Source organism: Polypterus senegalus, chromosome 18 (assembly GCF_016835505.1).
Source record: "Polypterus senegalus isolate Bchr_013 chromosome 18, ASM1683550v1, whole genome shotgun sequence".
Lineage (NCBI taxonomy): Eukaryota > Metazoa > Chordata > Cladistia > Polypteriformes > Polypteridae > Polypterus > Polypterus senegalus.
This window is the reverse complement of record NC_053171.1, coordinates 53,965,014-53,983,951: the sequence shown is the minus strand read 5'-3', so window position 1 is coordinate 53,983,951 and position 18,938 is coordinate 53,965,014. Positions and strand designations below refer to the sequence as shown.

The following is an 18,938-nucleotide window of genomic DNA, read 5'->3' as shown; positions in this document are numbered from 1 at the left end:
AACTTGCAGAGGCTTCGTTTTGTGGCTTATTCAGTTTGGTAGAGCTTGAAGTCTCTTTTTTCTGTGTGCGATGCTGAAAGTAGAACCAGACTTTAGTGCGTTTTCTGGCCCGATTTTTGCTTTTAATAAAAGGTTGGCAATGTAATCGCATAAAGTCTCAACTTTTGCCCACTTATAACCCTGGTAATCCATGTAAAATTTTGGTACCAAGCCTTGACTTTCTCCTTCCTGTGCCCGAACACATCTTGTTTGGACTTGTAACTTGTCCCCCTTGGCTGTGAGAGCCAAGTTCATAAAAGCCCACTGTCCCCATGTGCACCCAAATACAAACACTGAGACCACTCATGTTCTTTATTAACAATCACAATTTGCACAGAACATTTTTTCTTTTTTTACCCCCTCCTTGTCCAAACGGTCTTTGGGTCAACTGCTCCTATCATCTGCTAGTATAAAAGCTCCGGTGGTACTGCACAGTCCTGCCAAAAAAAATGTCAGTGAGCACAGCAGTGGACTGAGCCCGTCAGGCATAAAAATAACTTCAGCTGTACAGAACTCAGTAAAATTGCACACACAACTTGATAATGTTTATTAATCATTTCAAAATTAAAGCAGGCCTTAATGTAAACCCATATGGAGGGATCCCATCTGCCACAAAACAAAGGGCCCAGTCAGTACTGATGGAGGTCCAGCAGCATTTAAGGAAACGGCTACCTTCACCCACCAACAAGACCAAGGGTCATTGAAGTTGAAGCCACAAGTGGTGCTGCAAAACTGGCACAGTGTGAGCCAAGCGTACACATCCACACAACTCCAGCTGAAGCCTGGGCCTGAGCTCAGATGGCACCACTCATAGCCAGTTTTAAAACATTAAGCCAGCTACTTTACTGCAAATGCACCAGACCCAATTTCAGACTAAACCCGTTCACAAAGCAGGTCAACTCCACTAAAGGACGTGTGTTCACAGGCTACTCCCCATCGGCAGAGGAACCGAACTTGGCTCTCTGTAGCCACCCTAACCAGTGAGGTACTGGAAATCCATCAGTCCCGCACAACGTGTTGCTTGTTTCTCAGCCTAAACCCAGCAGGGCAAGTGGCAGCTTGCGAGCTCTGGGTGGGTCACTGCCACGTTTTCATTTCTCACTTGGAGTTCATGCCCCTTTAGAAACTTTCAGAACTGTGTGTTTTTTACAGAAATGTCAAACCCGGCAATCTTTTCCTATCATTCTGCAAACCAATACAGAAAGGGCTGGAGCTCGGTCAGGGGGTCTGCTCTGTTTTACAGGGGCGCACATCAAGCACACCTAACACATCACTGTTACTGAAAAGTGGGAAACCATCCAGCAACAAGTGGCTGACCTCAACCATTTCATTCAGAGAAGGCACATTTAACATTCTGTAGCTACAGGAGGTGTCATTTCTATTCTCAAAAGGCTTCAGCAGAGAGCGTAACCAATGAAAATATGGAATCATCTCAAATAACTTTTAAATCTCATCTGGACTGTTGTCAAAATCCAAACGGTCACCTCCTCAAATGCACAACTTTTAAACAGAGGGAGAGCCTGGACTAGGAAGACTGATGACAAACCAAATCCAATTCAGGGTCACTGGGGCATGAAGCCTAATCCAGCCAAACTGGGCACAAAGCAGGAGAAAGTCGGGGTGTAGTGTCAGAAGAGGAGGGTCAAAAAGTGAAAACTAAAAAGTTACCGAGGGCTCAACTGTACCAACAGTGACGGATAAAACAAAGAAAGACCGCGAAGGAAACGCAGTGTTTTAACAATGTGCGGTAAGCACCAAGTTTGGCAGGTGCGGTGAGCAGAACGAAGCCACCACAATGTTGTGCAGTGCCCTCCCAGATTTGGCATAGAAATCAGGTGAGGGACCTCTTGGTCTGAGGACATAAAAAGGATAAGACAAGGAGTGACTGCCAGTGACAAGTAAACGTAAAGTGGAAGACAACAATGTCAACTCAAGTATGACTTGATAGGCTTCCGACTCTTTGGCCTGTCAGTGACACTTGCAGGTAAGAGCTACTCTCTACACGGGACAGTACGACATTCAGACTGAGGGACCTAAGATGGCTTTAGAAACGAGGGAAATGTAACAAACCACACACAAGAGGATTTTTGTATTTCTTTACAATTCTCACTGACCAGTAAAATTAACATCAGGTGGACAACTCAGTGTGGCTAACAAAAAGTGGAGCCAGGGAGTGAGGTGGTCAAGGACACCTCTGCTGTGCAGCTGCAGATGGCGCTATCCCTGTGCACTGAATGGCACAATCTGAACCTTTTTTAACAGAAATACTGTAACAACAAAGTACATTTGAAAAGCCCACTTTAACAACACACATAAAGCCACTGCTGACATTTGCTCAGGTCCCACATGCTCACTCATCAGATTGCTTTCTTCCAGTGACACAAATCTTCACAAGGTCCTTGTGCAGGTGACAGAAAAAAAAACGAGTCGAGTTGGAGCAAAGATGTGGGGTGAGCAGTGGGCCTTGTGTGAAGTCAGGAGTCGAATGAGCAGGGTCACCACTCAGGTTAATGTCCATCTTATGGGGGCCACTCTTACTGGTAAGACAAGAAAACACACTTAAAAAACGACAAGCGAGAAGACTCAACAAAACACCAATGACTTGTGTGATGACAGCTCATTCCACAGAGTCACAGTTTTCAACTACAAAATACAAAAATAAAGTATGTAAACCTGAACATGCTGGGCATTGTATGGTGGCACTGATGGCAACAAGAAACCCTTCTGAAAACACTGACACACCCAGTAGTTGCATGAGGAGACCCTCCACTCGCGTTTGTCCCATGACCTCACTCTGCACGCCACTTACTGTTACACAGAGCTTGTTAAGCTCATCCAAAACCTTTCTGCACCTCACCTGTCAAATGACGCTTTGATAAAGACGTCAGACCCGTCGCTGTGACCGACGACTCTAAATGGCTTGGCACTGGCTGATGCTGACTTCTCCTCCTCCTCATACTTCTTAGGCTCAGGCCCCAGCCACCCAAGGAGTACAATTTCGTACATTTGCTATTTAATGAATGCTAAACAGTTTGATACAAAGAAAGGTGTCACTGCACAAGCAAACACAAATAAGAACAAAACAGGATGAATGGCAGGTCAGTTTTACTTTGATTTTGTCAGCCCAGGCTCAGGTAACAGGGTGGCACCTCCTCCTCCACACACGTCCACTTCAAATGATGGCAGCTGAACTCCGAGGTTTCACAAGACACCCACTTCCCCCAAAGTGAATCTGTCAGAAACACATCAGTGAAAGCAATCCAAACGTGAGATGACGAAAGGGACACAAACAACAAGTGGGACACACACACACCGCTTTTTGGGTCTTTGGACCCCCCTGGGTGTTCACTCCTGGTACGTCCACATGAACACTCAAGTTAAGCTTCTTCTACTGCACTACCTGGAACTCAAGAACAGGCAAAGGAGCGTTCAGGCCATCACATCAACAGGCCTGACGAGACATAAAGAAGCACTCCTGTCTGTCACAACACACTCAACGTGCAGGAAACATCGGATCTGACTGGGATCTCTTGGAAAACGTGTGGCTTGGCTTTGCAGCTTCTCTCTCTCTCTCACACACACACACAGAGAATTAACACTAGAACACTTTGAATAAAGGCACACTTGTTCTGTTCTACTTTGTGAAAGTGCGTATTTGATATTTGGACTTCAGTGTTCACACATTATACACTTTGTCAACATTTTGTCGTTAGTACTAAAACATGGAAAAAGCTTGTCTTTTAGGTATGTGTTCAGCATTTCTTGTCATCCTACACTTGCATAGATCTTTGTAGACACAGAACGCACGTGAAATGCATGTGTTTCAAATGACAATATATTTTTTTTTAGCCTATACAGCTCCCAGTACCTCACTGCCAGTTAAACAAGGCTTCAGCTGCTAGAGCTTTTTGCCGTTTCTGCGGTGGTGGGAGGATGAGATAGCAGGGTGCTTGGGCTTATCGACACATTTAAAAGACAAAAGACGCTGACTGAGAGGTGTAAGCGTTTCAAGCTTACAGATGGCTTAACGTCTGTTACAGAGCTGATCGTGTGGCGATTGGGTATTTGGAGAAAGAAAAGATGGGACAGGAATTGGAGGTTAGTACGTTTGAAAGAGACAGTACTGCTGCAATAAAGTATTTCATCGAAGGTCGCAGACAATCACTGCGCCACCGTGTTCCCATGTTTAATAACATGCTTTAACTTCTATCATCAGGAAAATATCAATTTGTGAACTTGAGCTTTCCAGTTTCTCTGACACTCTATGTCACTCGATCAGCTTCCTTTTGTTGTTTATATCACTGTTTAAACCAACAAACAGTACAATCCCTCTTAACTGTCCGCCTTGGGACTGGACCCATGGTTGGTTGCCGTTTTGGCCGGTTAATCCGACGCACACCTATTTTCACGTAGAAAAATATTTCTAAGGTACGTACTGCACCTCTTCAGCGTTCCTGAAGAAACCATATCCACAAGACTTCATCCACGATTTTGCACACGGGTTTTTTTCGACTGGACAGTGGGCTGCAGCGGGTCAACAGCTCAAGTCAAAAAGGCCACTTTTTAAATAAGTAATCGCCGCACTCGCGGCTTAGCGGGGGGCGTGGTATGTGTGGCCGATCATTCCCGGGGAATTCGTGATGCTGAAGAAAGTGGTCGCTCCAGATGAGCGATCACGGAGCTGGAGTGACCGGTACTGAAGACGACTGGCTGTCGAAAGGCAGCGGCAGTCGTGGAGGCTTTGGGCTGGTTTAGCCCCAGCGTGAGCGCCCTGGCAGCTGGAGAAAGAACCCAAGTCTCGGTCCGGATGGAGCCCAACGTAGCCAGGGATCGGAAGGCAGCTGCACCTGCAGCTAGGGTGACTCCCCTGTTGTGAAGCCCAATGGGAGAAGCAAGGGAGCCGCCAAGTAGAAAGAAGAAGGCACCGTGCTTTGGATTTTAAGGGACCTCTTCCAGCCATTGTTTTAACCTCGTTTGCGTTGTTTTTAAAGGACTTGTTTGTTTTACTAATGGATTTTCACCTCCACTAATTCACTCATTTTAATGGATTAATTATTTGAAGAAGCCTTGCAAAATGACATTGAAAAAAAACAGCAGCTATGGGGGAACCGTTGAGGTTAGACAAGATCTAGAAGACCAAGAAAAGTGACAGAGGGAACAGCATGTTTACCATGTGAGTGTGTAAAGGAAAAAAGACCCCAAAGGACTGGCAGGGACCTGCTGAGAAAGTACTGTGCAGTGTTACCGACACGGCGCCCGCGGAAGAGCCATTAGGTTGAAATGTTACCCGCAATCTAAACAAGGTCTCAAGTGCCAAAAGAACATCTGCATTAGACCGAGGCATTTTGGGATCAAGTGCTAAGGAAAGATGAAATTCAAATCAAACCTTTTAGCCACAACCACAGGGCTTGTTTGGCAAAAAAGGAGCATTTGAAGAAGAAGAAAAAAAAAAAAACACCACCTTGCCAGCCATCGAGGAATTTGTTATGCTTCAGAGTGAGACACGCCAGAAGAATGGACTCCACGAAATATCAGGAGATCCAAGAAAACAATGTCAGACAGTCAATTAGGAAACTGAGACTAAAAAAAGGATGGGGTCTGAAACGAGACAAAGATGCAAAATACACCTGGAAGTGTAAGATGACGTACCTCAACAAGAACAAGGTGAATGTTTGGAACGGCCCCTGCAGACAACAAACTTGAACAGCACTGGAAGTCCACGTGTAGATCTTAAACATGGCGTAGCAGGGCAAGAATATCTCTGAGGTTATCTGCAAGGAAGAAGAGACGAAAAAGACAAAAGTCCAAAACAAGAATTCAAATAAACTCTAAAAGCTACCTGCAAGAAACGCTTGCTTCAAATATTAACACAATATGCTGTTTGGCAACGAGGTCCAAACTCCTGCATGGAACTGTAAATACAGCATTAGTTCTACACAAATATATATTAATACACCGTATATGCTATATCAACAGACATTAACTGTCCTTTATCCTGCATGTCCATATCGCATTACTAAGCTCCTCATAATGTGAGTCCCTTCACTATCGTTATCTGGGACGGCTCTTTAAACATGAGCGCCATGGTTTAACTTACACTGTGTGACTGGAGTGCCTCCCCCCGGAAGACACAAATGAAAAGGGCAGCAGCCCAAACTCCTGGCTTTCCTCACACCAGCCTGGTCCGTCTCTGCGGCTCAACTTGTCCTTCAGCCATCTTCTGGTGCTCAGAGCGGACTTGTAGTGGTCACCACTGAGAGGACTCCAGAGTTCACCATTCTTGTACCTCACACATTTATGTTGTTTAAATTAAGCACATTTGTTTACGTGTCTTTAAAAGGAGTTCACAGCTGACAGCATATCAGCAAATACAAAATGTCCGCGTGACACCTAACAAGAAAACCCCTTGAGGCTATCAGTGTGCAGTCTTCATTCTTCCAGAGACCTGTAACACGCTGCACTAGGCTTGTGAATTACTGCTGCCAACAGTAAAGCAATAATGAAGTCTGAAATGACAGAATATCAAACGTGAGCAAGAATGTGACCTACCTACCGAGAGGACAGAGTCCCAGCCTAAAGCACACCTCAGCGCTTACACATCTCTCTGTGAATGGCAGTAGAGAGCAGAGGCAGAGCATCAACAGAACTCCAAGTACGTCCTATGGAAATCGGGACCCCTCAATGTAAAAATATGTAATCTCTCATAACTGTCTCGTTTTACACATCAGATATAGTCCATAGCATCACGCGTCTGGAGACAAGCACTCACATATCTGTACACCCGGGTCAGGTTTAGCTTGTGCAAGTCAGAAATATCCTGAAATATCACACACCCGGGCACAGTTCCATTAGTATGTGGGAGGCTCAGGCTCATAAGTGCCCTTTGCTTCAGTTCAACACGACCACAGTGGCTTTCTGGAGAAACAACGGCCAGTTGACATCAGCTCTTGAGAATATACAAGCACAACTAAGACAGCTAAAACATACTCACTTCATGATGGAAGACCACCGGTGTTTAGACTAGAGGGTTATCTAGGACGGGCATTTAGATATGTAGAGAGAAAAGGTACCGTAAATGTCAAAGACAGTCGGGCATTATTTTGACACTGGATTGGCAGTGCCCACAGCCCACTCAGGTGTAGGCGTGACCTGTTTGAGACTAATGAAATGTGAGACACTGAGACGCAGTGACAGGACAAGAAGGCCATCTTGCTAAATATAAGGAGGAGAAAAAAAAAAGTGACCGTCACCCTGCACCTCTCTGATGTTTTGCATTCGTTTCCTTATTTTTTAGTTTTTATGATTCATGGCCAGGTAATGTAAAGCTTAGTTTATGGTAAGGATTTACTGTACTTTGATTAAATAGCAAAACAAGAGGATGTCTGGCTACGTTCACAGCTACAATATGAGGCAAGTCTCAAACTATGGCACAAAGGCAATAAGAAAGAAAAATTAGGCACCTCAGGATGAATGTTTGTGCCAAGTGTGGCAAGCAACTAACCTCTCGCCAATGGAGACGAGCTACACGTTTAATTACGTCCAGGCAACGCGAGACAAGCCTGCATGTTCTGTTCACGCTGCTAACTAGGATGTGCAGGGCTGCGTTTTGAGGGCCGACAAGACATTTTCCCAGCAGAGCGCCGAACATTTCAGTGTGACGTTTTCTGAGTAAGGGATGGAGGAGGATAACAAGCAAGAAAATAAACAAGGCAAAGAGAACAATAGGATGAAGGTCGCCATTAGATAAGCAAGGGAAAGGTGACCATACATGCGTGTATCTCTATTATGCTGTTTTAGTATTTCTTGGACTCTGAAACACTGAGAAAAGTCTTTGTTTCCTGACATTTCTACCAAAAGAAAAATAAGCTGCTAGCTTAACACTGATTGGTTAATTCTAAAAATGACCTTAGAGTTATGAAAAATAATACCCATCCTGGGCACGTAAGGACCCCAGACACACTACAACTGCTTGCCTACCCAGGCGTCTGTGTCACCACTGTGCAGTCATAGTAGCCCTTTGTCCAAGATTACATTTTTGGGAAGTTTAGTGATTTACAGTTCTGTATTTGTTTCTTATAATCAGATTTTTAATAAACATGTTCACAGATATAGAAAGGAAAACATAAAAACTCTTTTTTTGGCTCCTATCAACATAAAAAAAAGCTTTTGAGACTTGGTAACAATGAAAGGAAACAAGTGTCATCCAGCAATTAGAGGACACAAAGAACAATGAAAAAGACAGGGAGCCCCATGATAAGGCAATCCTAGCACGTCCTGACCAGCACAGCAGCATTAAGAACTGGATGAGATGTGAAGGTGCAGAACATCCCAAGGAGGAGTGGATCGAAGTGATGAGTCCTGGCATTCCCGGCGGGAGGCCAGTAATAGCAGCTTGAGCGATTCCCCTTATGGCAGCACTGGGAGGTGGGCAGTGGAGAAACCCAAAAGAAGGAAATCCTGAGGTGCTGGAAAAGCTGCAAAGAAAGAACTAAAAATAAAGATCTGGTAACACAAGACCAAAGAGAACAGGGCTGTTGACAAGAGCAAAAGTGAACTGAACAAACACAAGGTGGCGCAGGGAAACAGGAATTTTTGGAAGTAGGTGTTGGCGACCCTGGGGTTAAATGGGACTAATGTAACCTTGTTTAGTTATAATGGAGCAGTGGAGTGGCGCATAATGAATGTTCACTGTGAAAGCCTTTGATAAGAATGGTGACAGCGTGACTGCTGTGCAAAGGGAATTTCGGAGTCATTACCAGTTAGGACATCATGTTCGTGTCCCATCTGCTCATGTGATTACAACGTGGGTGCGTAATTTCAAAGAAATGGGTCTAGCCTTAAAAAAGAAGCCCGACAATCGATGGCAGTTATTTGACGATTGTATGGCAGGCGCGTCATTTCACACAACGGTGACATCCCATGGCTTCTGAGATCTCCACATCTCACTGTGATTATTTTTTTTTCTTTCCTGTGGAGACATCTTAAAAGCCAAGTGTACCGCATGTGCCATGCAACCATTGCTGAACTAAAACAGAGGATTGAAGAGGAAATCGCTGGCACTCCTCTTGACAGGTGACATCGAGCAAAGCAGAATTTCCACAACAGGCTGTCAGAAAGTGTACAGAGAAATAGAAAACACCTTAATGATGTTTTCTTCAAAACATAAAATGAATATTGAATACCATCATTAATTGCATATCCTGCACAATACATTTCATTAAAAGTATTTTGTACTGCGTTTATTCGTGCACTGAACGACAATGGAAAATTTGCCGTTTCCCTGCTCCACCCTGTATAAATAAGCTATTGAGACAAGAAGGTCTTGGCTCACATGAAGAAGGTCATAAATGGTTAGCTACCATGAAGCCCACCCATTACCATGACTTGTCCAAGAGATACAGTGGAAAATGTTGTTTTCTATCACCATTCTTTATTCAATCTGGTCAAAACCTGATTACAGTGATTGTAAGGCTTATACTGAAATAGAACAAATGGAAAGAAAAGCTTCCTTCTTCCTGTACAGCATACATGCGTGTGTATCGTGTATGTCATCAGCACACACTCAGATTTTTAAACATTTTTCAAAGGTTAAAACCTTTGCTCTAGAACTATTTAAGGGTTAAAAAGCCCTAATTCTTCAACATTTTAACCTTGTGCAAATGCAATTTTAGAAAAAAAAATAGAGCACTAAATTGACAATAGTGTTAAAAATCCATAAAAATACATTTAAGACTTAACAAAAAGAAAACAAAAAATGAAAGAAAACAAAAAACCTGGATTCAAGCCACCACGACAATACTGCTCTTAACAGAGATACAGGTGCGCTACCAAGTGGTTATGATTGTTACTGCAATTTCAAACAACTAACAGTAGAACAGGAAACGTCCAATCAGAGGACAACAATACCCGCCCATCTCACTTACAACAGAATCAGAGATAAATCAGCTCTATATACAGTATACACGTGTCACGCAGCAGTTAGCTTACCTTTGGCAAGATTACTTACATCTCTTCCTGTTAATTTCTCAGCTATTTAAAATATACACTAAATGCATAAAAATAAACATTTGGCATTCTCATTTCCTTAAGTCTCAAGTTTAAAATGGAAGCTCTTCAGGTCTCTGGTATCTTAACATAAACGGGGGTCCTGATATCCCCCTCACTCTTTCAAAAAGAAATCAGACCAAAGAAAGCGGGCACTCGTAGGTCAAACGGACTCCAAATTAAACACAAGTTTGAAACGCTTCAGCTCCACAGGTCTCTTCTCGTGTAGGTATCAGATACTGCTCTGGGAATTTAAACAGCTAAAAAACAAAAAAAAAACAAAGCACGATGCAAAGCAGATCCTCATTCCCATTTGCCACCTCCAATATATTATATGATTTATATTTTACTTTTCTATACTCCAGTTTTCAAGTTAATGAGTTAAGACTTTCCTAACTCAAATCTGCTCTAAAGCTCAATCTCAAAAGTTTTCTGCAAATCACTGGAAAAGGGGTTTGTCGGAGAAGGAGAAGTGCGCTGCCGGGATCGGCTCTCAAGTGCTGCCCACTGGGCTTCAAAGGGATCCACCTGCTGTGCAAGCGTAGGCTGTCCCCAGCTATCTTCACCATTAAACGTGGCAGTGCCATTCAGATGCTGAGGCGGCTGCTGCTCAGGCTTGAAGAACGGACTGGTGCTCGACCTTCCATCATACTGAGGAAAAGAGCTCTGTTTGGAGAAATTGACAGGGGACGGCTGGGGGGCCATCTGCGGGTGTGTGGCTGTGCCGAAAACATGTGCAACCATCTGAGACGGGGTGATGCCAACCACAGGGACGCTGGGATGAGCATAGGGAATGCCATTAGCCACTGGGTAGCTCGGGGCAGGAGCGGGGATGAAGGCTGGTTGATGCCTTGGGGGAATCAAAGGAACGACAGGAGGTTGAGGAGCCATGAAGGTGCCAACAGGAAATTGCTGTATAGGTGGTGGTATGCTCATTCCAGCAGAAGCCATTTGTGCCATTTGTGGGTGCTGTTGAGCTCGAATCGTCTTTGATACTTCTTCTAACCAGCGATCTGCTTCGGAGGGAGTTCTTTTGTGATTCGACCCTGCTGCTGTCATTACTGTTGTTGATGTTGTTGCAATGGGGACAGAGGGGCTTGTCGTAACTTCATTCTTCCACTCACCAGCTGTAGAACCCAAAAACAAAGTTAATTAGCCTTTCAGTCTTTAAAAACAAACAAACAAACAAAACACAATCTGTTTGTGTTGACAGCTGAGTAATTGTGCCAAATTCCTTAACATGCTCTCCTGGACCAGCGTAGTATCCTCTTCGTTTTGTCGCAGATCACAGACAAATTCTGCACAGTGCTAAGAAATTTGTATTCAATGAAAAATGAAGACTGTAAGTTTATATCTATGCCACTGACATGTAAACTTTACAAAATATACAGGGATACAAATAATTCAAAGGAGGAAATCTATCGGAGTAAAATATACAAGAAAATGGCATCATGGAATGTTTGAAGAACTTTTTTTAAAATATTGAATGGTAATTTTTTGAAGCAAACTCTCATTATTTGATTTGTCCATTCACAAGTCTTTTCTTCTCACAGCATCAAAGCAAACCTTCACAAGAGGCAAGCGAATCTTCAGATCGACAATCACCCAAAGGTTAATAATAAATACTGCAGGAAGCATGTATACGATTGTAACAGAAAATGATATCCAGCATATAGATTGATAGCTTTTACTTATGTCTAACAATATAGACAGCAAAACAATCATCTACTTTTTAAGTGCAAGGAAGCTGGATAATCCCATTTTTGCTTCCAATGAGCTTCACTGAGATCAGTTTATGACTTAACTACCTACATATGCTTGATTTCTTTCTTGTTTGTTTGAAAATACATTTATGCGTCCTTTGAAATTTGAGAAAATGCTGACAAAGCTAAAACGGGGACTCTTTCACTGGCGAGTCAGAGGCTATGGAGACCATGTCTCTTGAAGGTCATATTCAAACAGTCTATGCTGTCTGTCATGGCCATTCCATCCAAGGGACATACAACACCACACTGTGACAAAGACCAAGTCAGAGCAGAGACTACTAGACACTAAGGCCATTAGCCACATGGTAGCCTATTATAAGGTTGTATTATTTTGGCCTGGACTCCTTTTACTTATTTTTGTGGTCATCTTATCTAAAATATATGAATAGATTTGTAACTTTCTCGCCTGTCTGTCTTGTTCATGTTCAATAAAATCACAGATATAAAAGGTAATGTAACATAAGAGGACTATAGCAAGATTTAGGGACATTTTGTTAAAGTTGACTTAATAAAGTGTATAAAGAGGAGAAAATGGTCACAATAGGATTCTATGTAACAAAAACTAAAGAATAGTAAAATCCAATTTCCATCCATCCAGCAGCTACGGTTCCAGAAACTTTGCTTCCAAATGAAAGTAATTTTGCTACAAGCAGAGGTGGGTAGAGTAGCCAAAAATTGTACTCAAGTAAGAGTAGCGTTACTTCAAAATAATATTACTCAAGTAGAAGTAAAAAGTAGTCATCCAAAAAATTACTCAAGTAACTATAAAAAAGTAACTGATCATAATAAATGATTTCTTTTTTAGAAATGTTGTAATAAGACAGACAAAGATATAAAATAATGTGCAAATTCTGCTATTTCCAAAAAAAATGAGTAAAACTAAATAACATTTTTACAAAATAAAGATGCACAAATAACACTAAGTTCCAAATCGCAGTTTTTCACAACAAAGCTTTTGAAGCCAATACCTACAGTAGGTAACATGTATGTTTGAACAGTGCAAACTACTTACAGTGACAAAATATACTGTACAATGACACTATAATACTGTATAAGCATTTGCTGATAGAAAATAACATTAGAACAAGGCAGCTTGTGCACATACAAGAAGTCTCACTTTACTTTGACTGTCTGTGTCTGTGCATGTTTGGTTAAAACGTGCTTGATCTTCAATCAGCAAAGTGATTGTTAAGCTTCAGCAGGAGTTTGCTCTCATTTTTCATGTACAGTGGAACCTTGGATTGCGAGTAACTTGGTTTGCGAGTGTTTTACAAGACGAGTTAAAATTTTTAATAAATTTTGATTTGATAAACAAGTGAGGTCTTGCAATACAAGTAGTCCGTATACGCTTTGTCTGCCGAGCGTCACATGATCACAACTGAGCTGATGGTTCTTCTCTCTCTTGCTGCAGGATTGTGGGCAATCGTCAGTCAGCGTGCCTCACTCATATAGTCAACATCCGTACAAGTGTATACTGTTTACTACAGCATTTTGACTACGTGTGTGTGCTGTGGCGTGTGAGTCTCCATCTTGCATCCCAAAACAGGAAGCCGAATCTCAATACTTTAGCGACACCATCTTTATTCAGCTTGAAACAGGAACAGCACAGTTATTTATTGTAGTGGGATCTGCCATTCTCCTATACACAGACACAGCAGTCAGGCAGGGTCATGCCCAGGTTACTGGCCAACTAATACTGTGCCCTGCGCATTTATAATGTTCCTTGTTTCTTGTATCACCCATCGACGGCAGGTGCTTATAGCATGACCGCAAACTTTTCGGATTCGCGTTTATGGCGATCTGCTACACGCTGGGTGTCGTCCCGTTGGGTAAAATCCCACAAGAGGTTAGAAACTCACTCACACCAGCCATGATTCTTTTCAAAGGCTAAGTGCAGGTTAATTTGTTTTATGTATTTTTACTTTAGATTTTGTATTAATCATTTTTATATGAAACGTTTTTGGCTGTGGAACGAATCATCTGAGTTTCCATTATTTCTTATGGGGAAATTCGCTTTGATATACGAGTGCTTTGAATTGCGATCACGTTTCCAGAACGAATTAATGCTCACAAACCGAGGTTCCACTTGTATTCTTTCTTAACCTGTCCGCTGTCTGTGAGGAGTTTGTGCCGTTATGCCACCACAGTTTGTGTGTGGTCATGTCACTGCATATGACGTCTGATTTGTGAAACGGAACCAAGCGATTATTGTTGCTACGTCTGATTGTGAAACAGTCATGCAGTAGATCCACTGGCGGCTTCTCTCTGGCAAAAATACAGTATAGCTTATCTAATGGGAAAAAAGTAACGATTCGAGTGTTGCCCAATGTAGTGGAGTAAGAGTAGCGTTTCTTCTTCACAAATGTACTCAAGTAAAAGTAAAAAGTATGGTGCAGTAAAACTACTCTTAGAAGTACAATTTTTTTAAAAAGTTACTCAAGTAAATGTAACTCGTTACTACCCACCTCTGGCTACAAGTAAGTGAAGCACTGCCTTGAATGACAGACCAATAATTATTACGGACTCTTCTAGATGACAAGTAATATTCAAGGCCACTGTTGACAAAATTCCACCTGAAGGGACATAAGGCTGAAATAGTAACTAAATGTAGCAAAACGTCACCTACAGAGGACTGTTTGGTTTTATTCACTATATGGCCGCAAAGACTCTAATATAAAATGAGATTCATGAACTTTAGGCATTTATTCCCCTTAAAGCTTGGTATGAAATCCCAGCCGTTGCTAATGTCAGGAAACAAAAAATACAAGCCAGATAACTGATCAAAACGAATCACCACTGAAACTAAACAGTGAGCACACAAATGCATGAAACTGATTATTTTGAACAGGATTATGTGGTTTGATATTATTAATGCAGTGTTCAAACATTTCCAGGCATTTGTTAGTTGTATATTTGTCACACTCAGAGCAATAGTCACAAACAAGTATTTCTTGCTGAAATGAGTCAACTTACATAAACCACAACAGTGGGTCAGCTGTTTGCATATACAGTGCGTGTGTGTGTGCGTGTGTGTGTGTGTGTGCGCACGCTCCAATAAACCAACAGTTCTATTAAGTGGGCTGAGCTGCAGTCAGGGCTTAACAAATTCAGCAAGTTTATTCATGAGCGAGAGAGAGAGAGATGGAATCAAGGAAAAAAGATGTGGGACTCTCTTGATTGTACAGCTATGAACTGCTATGTAATAAAGCACTCTCATGCTCTTGTACAAGTGTGATCAAAAACTATGGTGAATGTTGCTGCTGAGTGCCATCCAGTGGAAAGGCAGGGATTTTCAATATGGGAAGCGGCGCATCAAACCTTAGTAAGAGTGTGACAACTTTCAACTTGTTTGGTTCAGTCAGTCAGTTGTGAGCTACGTTTGAGAGATGGTGTGGTTTAAACAAACAGCACATTAACATGGAATTTTGTTTCAAACTGCAAAAAAGTGCTCAAGAAAAGCACAAAATGTTAAAATTTGTTTATGGTGATGCTGCAGTGACCATTAAGACAACTTACAAATTGTTCAGTTTCAGAATGGTTGTGAATTGTCTGAAGATGAGGTAAGATCAGGACGTCCTTCAACATCAAAAAACCAACAGAATGTTGAAAGACTAAGCTAAGGGAAATATCTAAGGATATGAACATCTCTTATGATTCTGTTAAAAAAAATTTAACAACAGATTTGAACATTAGGCGAGTGAGTGTGAAATGTGTTACACACATCTTGATGGTCAAACAAAAGCAACAGCATTTGTCAATTTCATTGAAGATGCATGATCATGCTGCTTCAGATTCCAGCTTTTTAAGAAATGTCATCACGGGGATGAAACTTGGGCCTATGGTTATGATCCTGAGACCAAGGTTCAGAGTTCTCAATGGAAATCACCCAATTCTCCTCGTGCGAAAAAATTGCACCAATCAAGATCTAATATCAAGGTGAGGTTAGAGCATTTTAAAAATGATGTGCGTAGAAAGCAACCTGAGAAATGTGCAAACAGTTTCATCCTCCTTCATGACAATGTTGTGTACCACACATCTTCTGGCGCAGTAGTTACAGTCACCGGATGTGGCACTGTGTGACTTCTGGCTCCTCCTCAAAGTCAAAGTGACCATGAAAGGCAAATGTTTTGAGTTGACTGAGGATATTGAGGCATCCACGACAGAGCAACTAAAGACAGTCCTGAAAGAGGACTTCCAGAATTGCTTCAAGACCAATGAGATAAGTGTGTTCAAAGTGGGGGGTGGATGTGCTTTTGGTTTGGGGGGATTTTGAGGGGGGTTAATGAACCTGCGCCGTTTACTGTAATACACATTCACCATATTATTTGATCACACCTCATATATGTGTGCACACGCAGAAAAAAGGATGGTTTATAATGATTTCCTACCGGTGTTAACCATTTGTAATACTAGACTGTTAACATATATCAGGATGCCAAACTAAGCACCCTACTAGAGGGCCATAGTTCTCTTTTTGGTACCAGTCATCTTCTTACTTAGTGACCTATTACTGCTTACTGTAATTTTCACTGACTTGTTTTTTTTTAATATTAAGAACCCTTGTTACTTTTTTTTTAACCTGCAGGTAAACAATAAAGCCATGCAAATGAAACTTTCAGTGAGAGATAGAGAGATGGATGGATGAATCTTTATTTGCTCCCAGGGAGACATTTGGCTTTTTACAGAGGCTCAATAAATAAATAAATATGATTATAACACACAACAGTCCCCCTCTAAAAATATACCAGAATGACTGAAAGGAAATAAGAACACTAAAATGGAAAAAATAAACATAAACATGATGTTACCATCTCACCACACCACAGCATAACAGAGCTGTAGAAGAGGAAATATCTGGTGTAGTAGAAGTTAGAAGTCATAAAAGTAAATTCCATGTTTAACTTGGAACAAAAAATTGGCCTCTAACTTATAAAAAAAAATGTTTTGGGTGAAAATGACAACCCTTCCGATAACTAAGTCTGAATTAGCTGGTAAACTGTTGGCTCATTTTGCATCTCATTATTGTTAGGATATGGATTAAGGAAAAAGGAAAGCATTACTAACTGTGACTCTTAAAAAGCAAGTCTGTTAAGATTAGTGGACTTTTTTTTGTCTTTGTGTCAGTAACTAGCTACTAATTATGAAAGTGAGTGGAATAAAACATACAGCCATGACCATCCTCCAGTATCTGAGTTTGACACCCCAATGAAAATCCTTTGCAAAAAAGAAAAAAAGAGTTATTAACCACATAATATTTTAATTTGAGATCATCAGCGCTTCCTAAATCAAAAGGATTAAAGCTCAAACCTTTAGGGACAAGTCTTCATTTCTTGCAGAAACAAATAATACTCTTCCTGCATGTTTAGGAAGCCACTCACCCTTAATAGGTGGAGCTTGCATAGCCAGTGCAGCAGTGCCACCTTGACCTTGTGCCCAGGGGTTGGTGTCACGAGCAGGTAGTGGTGGGGGGATCAGGACGACGGTACCTGCTGAGTTATCATGAGGCAGTGGTAATCCAGGCACAGCAGCACCATTCACTAACAACACAAAAAAAGGGGAAACAAAAGTCAAACTTTGGAACACAGAAAGCACAGGCAACTCACAGGATGAAATGAAAACTGTAAAAGTAGGCCCAACAGTGAGCAGGTATACCTTGAGAAGCTGGAGACTGTGGAGAGGATACAGGCTTAGACATGGGCGCTGAAGAGAAGGGGTCTTCAGGGGGAGCAATGAAGGCAGTGGCAATCTGGGTGCACAAGGAGCTGATACTGTCTGCCTCGCCCTCTACCTCGGGGACTGCCAGGGACAAAGGGAGAGGAGTGAAAGGTCAGAAGAGGGAAGGTCAGGAGGAGGATTCACATCCATGCACAAAGATCACAGGTGCAGGGCAGCCAAGGGCACAGAAGTTACACAAATCAGTTATCCCAAAGTTCAATCCTATGGCTACAGGTTTTTGTTCCAACTTCTGTCCTAATCAGTCCGTCATTTAACTTCAAACTGATATAATTATTTAAACAGCTGGGGCCTCACGTACAATGCCTTGCATAGAATTCACTCTAAAACATGGTGTACAGACAAAGCTGGAAATGTGTGTAAGCACAAAAAAAAATTCAAATGCATCAAGCTGTGCATAAGGAAAGTTCCACATATTTCCCAATTTATAAATCCCAAAAAACATGCATTTTACCACACATGCACACACCTACAGCCCCACCCCAACCTCTATCAGAATTATGCCTATTTGAATATGCAAATCAATATCAAAAGCCCCTTCCGTACAGTGTTTGTTAAAAGATGGCAAATGCGAAATGGAGGTCCTGCTCAGTGAAGTGTAGGCAAGGAAAAACTTACTGTTTGGTAGCTTAAGCAGTGGTATAATCAATAAAAGGACATTGAGGAAGCGTTAACACTTGGAGGAGGCACTCAAAAGGTCAAGTTCAAAAAGTCACATGGTACCCGAAATAAAAAAAAAAAGAAGTGGTCACATATCAAAGTCACTATGAAAAGGCAAGTCGCAGACCACCATCTGAAGAAAAAAAAAAAAAGATCTATGCCATGATTAAAGTCAAAAGATCGACCTTAATCTGAAATTTCCACTTTAAACTCTCAGTTTATTTTGTCATTAAAGTGGAAGTGGTAAACTTCATCTTAAAAATCTATGTTTAATTACTAGAGTTTTTAAAACCCCTTCGTAACTAAAGTAGCACGTTAAATGCTTCTTCTTACAAGTGTTCCCTTACCTCGTTGCTAATCGCTATGTGCTTCTTTAACAGACTTTCTTTCTCTTATACCGACAGAGTGCACAGGCAGTGATCGCCATACAGAAGGCATAACATTCATGATATTACAGCTCACCGAGTCCCAGCAAGCCTCGCGCGTAAAGCAAAAACAATCCCTGGATGGGTTAACCGCTCTTCACTACTGCTGCGCCACTGTGGCCACCATGTTTAATTATTACCAGTATACATTACTTAAATGAAGTTAATTTATCTGTAAAGTGTAACATACATACTTTATTTCTTCATAGAAATGATATCAATTAAACATCCTAGTATTCTAACAGCACACATCTCCAAGAGAATAGCCCTC

General features: G+C 41.8%; 1 protein-coding gene across 3 annotated transcripts in view; it reads right to left on the bottom strand.

Moving 5' to 3' along the window:
- Positions 1-9,449: 9,449 nt before the first annotated feature.
- The window catches only part of numb (NUMB endocytic adaptor protein), a 240,743-nt gene continuing 231,254 nt past the window's right edge, over positions 9,450-18,938 (bottom strand). For 2 of the 3 annotated variants that reach the window (XM_039741843.1, XM_039741844.1), the window contains 4 exons: positions 17,502-17,645; positions 17,228-17,386; positions 17,016-17,063; positions 9,450-11,210 (listed from right to left, as the gene is read on the bottom strand). In XM_039741843.1, coding sequence (XP_039597777.1) covers positions 10,492-11,210; positions 17,016-17,063; positions 17,228-17,386; positions 17,502-17,645 — 1,070 coding nt within the window. In that variant the 3' untranslated portion in view covers positions 9,450-10,491. The remainder of the gene's footprint in view (positions 11,211-17,015; positions 17,064-17,227; positions 17,387-17,501; positions 17,646-18,938) is intronic. The other variant, XM_039741846.1, reaches the window with a different exon arrangement.